This window comes from Gambusia affinis, linkage group LG06 (genome assembly GCF_019740435.1).
Source record: "Gambusia affinis linkage group LG06, SWU_Gaff_1.0, whole genome shotgun sequence".
In the NCBI taxonomy this organism is placed as follows: domain Eukaryota; kingdom Metazoa; phylum Chordata; class Actinopteri; order Cyprinodontiformes; family Poeciliidae; genus Gambusia; species Gambusia affinis.
This window is the reverse complement of record NC_057873.1, coordinates 4,605,517-4,613,174: the sequence shown is the minus strand read 5'-3', so window position 1 is coordinate 4,613,174 and position 7,658 is coordinate 4,605,517. Positions and strand designations below refer to the sequence as shown.

General features: G+C 37.3%; 1 protein-coding gene across 1 annotated transcript; it reads left to right on the top strand.

The window, feature by feature from the left end:
* Positions 1 to 4,269: 4,269 nt before the first annotated feature.
* On the top strand, positions 4,270 to 7,182 carry opa3 (outer mitochondrial membrane lipid metabolism regulator OPA3). Its single transcript, XM_044118576.1, has 2 exons — positions 4,270 to 4,504; positions 6,353 to 7,182. Exons 1-2 carry the CDS (start codon positions 4,363 to 4,365, stop codon positions 6,679 to 6,681), a joined length of 471 nt encoding a protein of 156 aa, XP_043974511.1. The 5' UTR covers positions 4,270 to 4,362; the 3' UTR covers positions 6,682 to 7,182.
* Positions 7,183 to 7,658: the final 476 nt, after the last annotated feature.

Sequence of the window (7,658 nt, the reverse complement as noted above, 5' to 3'; positions counted from 1 at the left end):
AAAAGCTTGGAAATTTCTGAGTTTGAACAAAAATGTTCAACTTTAGGAACACAGAAAATGTCAAAATTTTCTAGACAGTTTCTGACATTTATCTTGTTTTTTCTAGAAAATGCTTTACTTTTAAAGCTCAGAAATGTTCTTGATTTGTTTAGAAATTTTCATGTTCATCTCAAAATGTCTTACTTTTCAAACTCAGAAAGTTTTTTATATATATATATATATATATATATATATATATATATATATATATATATATCAGTGACGTGCGGTCAGGGGAGGCAGGTGAGGCAGTGCCTCACCAGCCATCATGGAAAGAAAGAAAATATATAATCATAAAGTAATTTAAATTGTTATATTCATCCGGTGGTTTGTACTAAAAAATATTTATTTTTCATGTAGCTTCACCAATTTCGATTTTTATTTGTTCAAAATCGCTGAATTTTCTTATTTTCCCATTCAAATGCTTGGGCGATGCGGTGAGGCAGCAGCGAGCTCTGCCTCACCTTGGATTGCGCAACCCCTGGCTCTGCGCTGGCTGCTAAGCGGAGAGCATGTTGCTGTCTGGCGTCAATAAAATGGTTTAAACAAATTTAATATGTGAACTTATTTCCAATAATTTAGCTTATGTATATAATGTACAGTGCTTTTTGTCACCAACTGTGTTTGTGTAAGCGTGTTTAGTGTAATGGCGATTATAAGCGGCAGAGAACAGGTTCGAGGTGAGGCAGGCAGTTCTCTTGCCTCATGGCAGGGGCGCTCAAGATCCCAGACGTTAGTCTTGTTCACTCCTCAACTGCCGAGTAAGTGACAGCGAGCTAGGCTAAGCGATTCGGGAAGCAAGTCAAGTGCAGCGATAGATTATAATAGAGATAGTGATTTTTTCCTCTCGCTTATCCCGACTTTCGACATTTATTTTGTTTTGTTTTTAAGGAAATGTGTGTTTTGTGAGCTACAGTTTGTATGTGTAAGGATGCAGAAGTGAAACATAACCTGTAAACTGCTGTCAATCTATGCATCTGTTTGCAAATCTGATTCTGATGACGTCGGTGCCTCACCAGCTATGAACCTCACCGCACGTCACTGATATATATATATATATATATATATATATATATATATATAGATATATATATATATATATATATATATATATATATATATATATATATATATATATATATATATATATATATATATATATATATATATATATATATATATATGGAAAATGTCTGATATTTTTTGGCAGAAATTTACCGGCTTGAAATTGGGCCTCTGTCTCTTTAAAAACTCCTGGGGCCTCGTGCATAAAAGATTGCGCAGTTTTCACACTAAAACTTGGCGCACGGAAAAAAAATCGGATGCGATGCACGAAGCCGTGCGCACGCACGTGGCCGCACACCTTTCCTTTATACATCCTAATATGCGGGAACTATGGTCCGCCCATAAATACATATGTAAATTAGTATAAATACCCGGAAGTCTGCCACCACGTGAAGCAGTAACCATGGCAACGTCCTTGTTCGAAGCAGTATAAGTATTCCTAATAATAATTATATATCTTATTTAAAAGGTGCTTTGAGGACACATAATGTCATCTCACAAAAATAGAAATAAATTTTAAAGAGAAAAAAATCAAAATTTAAAAAAATAAAGAGATGCAAAAGCCTGTTTGAACAGCAGCCGGTTCAGCCGGGATGTAAAGACAGACAGCGTGTAAGTGGGAATGTGGACTTTTATTCTAAATACTGGAATGCTTCATATCCATAAGGCTCATTCACAAAGCGGGCGACTCGACTGAAGGATGACTGCAGCTGGACCGGTACCGGTACCGGTACCGCACAGCTCTTTAAGTTTTGCTCAGAGCTCCAGGATGATCAGTCTGAGGAATCTAAATGCTCATAAACCATCATCAACATTTTCCAGCAGATCAATATGATCTCTGACCAATCGCTCCCTCTGAATCCTTCGATGTTCTCCATCAGAGCCAAAGCTCCACAGTTAGCCGCTAACCTTCGCGCAGCTACTTACTGTATATGCAAACACACCTTCATCACCTTAAAAATAATCAAACCTGTTGATTATTTTTAGTCAGCAGGTTTGAGTTAATTTGCTGATCCAATTTTAGTGAGAATGAAATTACCCCATAGGTGCATGTCATTTGGACCAATGGGTTACATCTGTATGAGACAAAAACAGAAAAAGTATTTATTGTCTTTATTTTGTGTGCGTGTTAGCTTATTGTCTGAGGATAAATGTGTTTCAGTTTCATGGTTTACGTTTAAACAATAAAGTATTCAGATTTTAGTGTATTTAGGTGAGTTTTGACGCTTCGTACTTTGATATTGTCCACAGAAAAAGTTTGCGTGGCTGCCGCACATTTTCACGCCAGCGAAAACGTGTGCGTATATTTACGCAAACTGTGACGCAAAGTTAATTTTTATACATGCCGACCTGTGCGTAAAATATGGCGCTGCACATTTTTTGTGCGCAGGCTTTATGCATGAGGCCCCTGCTCTTTCTGAAGCTCCGCTTTCATGAAGTCATCACCACATCATTCCTCTATTAACCCTTTAGCAACTTTTCACCAGTATTTCACTGAGAAGTAGCTCCTATAACGAGCTTTGGTGATGCGCCAGGTGTTTGCTAATTACTGCTGGCTAGTCTGAAGGAGCTGAGTAGGGTACTAGCTGCGCCTCAGATGTTTTGGTTGCCATGGAGATTAAAGGGTTTCTCAAGCATGCATGATATAATCAAGGCAACACTCCAGGTTCATTATTGATGTGTGAATAACTTTATAACATGATTTCTTTTTAAAAAAAAGCTCAAAAAAGTACATTTTACTTAATACCTTCCCACAGTCTTTAATAGAAAACATTAATTGCTTTGAAAAGTTAAATAAAGACACTTGCTTTGATATTTAAATCTATTTGTAATGTAGTATTTCAGTTGGAAGCACTGGGTGAGAAGAGTAGCAGTAAATGCATCACATCTTTCTGAACTGCTGCTGCCCTTAAAGGGAGAGCCTAAATTGAGAAGGGGTGTGTTTTTATATGACTGTATTTGAGAAAGTGGTGGTGGTGAATAAACAGGAAGGCTGTTTTCTCTGACTCATTTGCTCTTTGGTGGAGCTGTTCCTGATCAAGCTTAGTCAGGGATAAAAGGTGACACTTAGCGCTGCGTTCACAGGAAAAAGTGAAGCCCCAACCAAAGGCTATGTTTGCTAATTAGCCGGGAGCTACAAAACCTGAGACCAAAACAACAGGGGCTCTGTTTTCAACATGTAACATTGTTTAACGTGCTGTCCTTGATTAAATAAATCTGAATTGAATTGAAGCTAATGCCAACAGTAATTGTCTGTTTATGGGGAGAATAAGAGAAAATAGAGAGCGTCTATAACTTTGGCAATAGCCAAAGATTAATTATAAACATGATGCAGCATGACATTACATGCTCAAGTTTCTGTTGGACAGAAAAAAACTGATTACTGACGATGATTACTGTTGTTTTTAGCTGTTAAGCTGTCAACATAACATCCTAAATATTAAATATACACATGATATATAAAATAAAAAGGGATGCAGCGCTTTTCTACTAGTGGCTAACAGAATGACAACTAGATAACAAGGTTAGGAACAATAAAATAAAATTTCAAGACATAGAACATGTCTGTAAATACTATAAAAAAGTACATTTTTAAACATATATTCTTAAAAGTAGACAGGAAAATCTTACCACGCTAGTGCACAATAAAATGCTAAAATAGTGACTTGGCATCAATATTAGCGAAATTTTGGATCGATCCGCCCATCTCTAGTTTTAGTTGCTCCCAGTTTCCCAGTGGAAAGTATTACTTCAGAAGGTGTTCCAGTTGGTTTTTCCAACCTGGAATTTCTGAGTACAACTGGAATCATCAGGCCGGTGCAATGACCCAAGGTTTGGGAATCTGTTGTTCAGCTCCACCAAGGAGAACCACTACAACCAGGAGAATGAAATAAAAAATGACAGATTTTGTTTTGTGCTAAGATAAAGAATATATTTAATTGTTGATTAACTCAATAAATGATCAGTATATCATGAACCATAGCCACAGTTATAGCCTGTGTTATCTCAAAGAGGTGATTTCTGGTAGTTCATATTTTATTTATTGACATATTTACGTCTTTGTCTGGAGGTTAACAGTATAATATGGTGACAAAACAAACAAGAACCGTTCCCACACCGGCTCGTCGTCACCTTCATCCGATTTTGCCACCGGCTAGCTGTAAATGAAGCGGACCCACTATGACGTAATGTCGACAGTTAAACGTCATCACGTAATCCTCTACACACTCTCACTGTGGGAGAAGTGTTTCCGCCAAGATGGTTGTCGGTGCTTTCCCGATCGCCAAGCTCCTCTACCTGGGCGTGAGGCAGATGAGCAAGCCTGTGGCGAACCGTATCAAAGCTGGGGCTCGAAGGAGCGAGTTCTTTAAAACCTACGTCTGCCTGCCGCCGGCGCAGCGTGAGTAAACGAGCTAACGGCTGTTATTTCTCTCCACTTCACTGACAGTGACCCGGAGGTTTGGTACAGCAGGGAAAGCTGACATAACCAATGAGATTTAAGTTGACCTGAGGAAGCATCCAATCGTGTTTGAGAGTTTTTCTGCTCGACGAATGAGAGCCAAGCATGGTTGAAAGTGGGCGGTTCTCGTTTTGTCATTGAAAAGACTTGCTGTGAGGACATGACAGGACAGAAGCAGTCGGAGCCACAACTATTCAGCCTGATTAAAAACTAAAAAAAGATATGTCCATTTACTGCTTCTTATTTGCCACATTTAATCAAAAAGCTGCTTCAACTGATAGAAAGCCTAAACATACTATTACTAGCTACACCTCATTTACCGTTCTTGCAAAAGTATTCATACATTTTCAAATTTCGGGGCGTTTGAACCAAAGCGTTCAATTTATTTTTGGGATCAGCAGGTAAATAATATGCAAATAAATAAATAAATAAATAAAATTGAAATGTGTGATGCACACTTTAATCCAGCCCTGTTTATTTTGATTTTCCTCAATATTATTAATTCACCTAATGAGAAAATACTGCCATCTGTGTATGATGAAGCTAAAACTATTTCACTTGAGGAGTTTGGGCTGAAACTCCTCAAGTGGATAAAGGTGTTTTTTTTATCTTAAGTGCAAAATGTGTATATTATTTTACAGTTTTTTCTTAATTACTGCTCTGCGTATGTGTTTTTTTTTCCACCAAATGGCTCTTTTGAGTCTGTGTAATCCAGTTAACAGGACAATTTCCTTTATTTAACCGGGTAAACCCCGTTGAGATCAACATCTCATTTTCAAGAGGGACCTGAGCAGAAGTCTGCAACACACAACAACCTGGTTACACAAAAGAAAAACTAATTAATACTTACGCACAAGTTTAAATTAACCAAAAAAAACATTTAAAAGGCCATTCAGCTTTTGCATACAATTTACAAAGGTGTGTAAGACGTCTGCTGCCGGTTGCAAACCTTAAAGCGCAATGATACACAGTATTCAATGATTGAAGCCATTTGGTCAAGGAATTCATATATAAAACAGAATCCAGGAGGGGCAGTACTCTGTTTTTGAGATTTACATCATGTTATAAAGTTTTCCCCTCATTAAAAACATACCTGAAGTCTGGCTTTGATTCTTTCATCTGTGTTTGAGAAATCTGGATGGGACTTCCAAGATATTAAATCGGGAAGTAAAATTTATTTTGAGCAGAGGTGGACAGAGAGCACCAAAAAATTGTACTCCAGTAAGAGTAGAACTACTTCAACATATTTTTACTCAAGTATTTGGTGAAAAGTTTTCTTAAGTACTCAGTAACTGATCAAAACATCAATCATTTTATATTTAAAAATTACATAATCAGACAGACCTAAATATAAAGTTAAGTGGAAATTTGGGTGTTTTAAGGACCAAAATGACTATAATTTGTATAAGTAACACAAAATCAGACAAAAGAAAAATTTTCCAAATCAGTTTCTCTCAGTATAAAAACTTCATAAACTTTAACAGAAACTGCAGCTGTGTGTCTGTGTCTGGTTAAAACATGTTTGTTTTTCATTCAGTGGGAAGAAAATCCTGAAATTTGCTCAAGTAAGAGCAGAAATACTTCATAATAAAAATACTCAAGTATAAGTAAAAATACCCTAAAAATACTTTTTTTTCCTCAAAGGTTACTCAAGTAAATGTAACTGGGTAAAACTCCTCTTTTAAGTCACATTTTTTAACAACTGAAGTTAACAAAGTTAAAAAATCAAAACACATTCTGCTGCCCCTTTGAAAGGCCTAACTTCAGTGTCTGTGTGTTTCTCCTCAGTTTATCACTGGATTGAGATGAGGACGAAGATGCGCATTATGGGGTTTAAAGGCGCCAGCATCAAGCCCCTGAACGAGGATGCCGCAGCAGAGCTGGGCGCCGAGCTGCTGGGCGAGGCCATCATCTTCTTCATCGGCGGCGGGTGCATGGTGCTGGAGTACAGCAGGCAGGCCGCCAACTCTCGGCGAAAGGAGGAGGAGCTGAACGACACCATCGTGAGCCTACAGACTCAGATAGCAGAGCTGTCGCTCTCCACAGAGACTCTGGATGCTCAGCTCAGAGAGGTCAACCGGCTGCTGCACTCCTTACCAGCTCCCTCCTCAAAGTGATTGGATGCTACCTGTGCAGCGCAGGGTTGTTGGAACCATGCGTGGAGGAGGAAACGCACACCGAGACAACACCCGCAGGTGTGCAGAGCCCCCTGCTGCACAGCTGGGGGAAGTGCACTGCTGCGCTTTCATCTGCTCAAGTTTTGAGCAAGTGGTTGTACAATGGCATTGCTATGATATTCATAGTGAACTTCTATGGTCGACTTTGCATGCTTACTATAAATATTACTGTGCATAAGTTTGTACAGCACCACACTTCCTTACAGTTAACACCCGTTAATCACAGGACATCATTTGGAAGCTTCTCATTTTCACATTTTATTGGTTTGAGTGATTTTTTAATCACACAAAACAAGCATCTGACCATATCAAGATATTATTTTTTGGAAACTTCTCCTGATACAGTTTCTAATAGATTCTGGTTGTGATCACTGGCCGCTGTAAACTGTTTGTTGCTGGAAAAATGAAGGTGTGAAATAAACATCTGTTAATTTGTGTTAAGTCTTTTTTTTGTATTCATTGTTGGCCTGTGTGGTCACTGTAAGGCTCATATAAACAGTTATAGTATTTTATCTCTATTCTATGGATACATTTAAAAGGTCTTTGTAGCCTATTTATACATTTTAATCTATTTTAACTAAACAGTTAGATATTTAATAAGTTAAAATAGATTAAAATGTATAAATAGGCTACAAAGAAACTTAAATGTTTTCATAAAATAAATTTAAGTGTAAAAGTGGTTGGTAAAGAAAACAGATCCCATGTTAAAATGTATTTTATATAGACATTTTAAAGTCTAAAACCCTTTAAATATATTTATAAAATACAACAGGCTCCATTGTACACTGAAATGCATTTTATGAACACATTTTAGCCTTTTTATACATTTTAATCTATTCTAACTTAACAGATACAGTCCTTAAAACTAGTACTACATTTAATATGTAGTATTTTAGATGTAATAAAAATATTTTTTT

Coding starts and splice junctions, on each gene's coding strand:
- opa3 (XM_044118576.1), top strand. CDS start 4,363: ATGGTTGTCGGTGCTTTCCCGATCGCCAAGCTCCTCTACCTGGGCGTG. Junction 4,505..6,352: donor CTGCCTGCCGCCGGCGCAGC/GTGAGTAAACGA, acceptor GTTTCTCCTCAG/TTTATCACTGGATTGAGATG.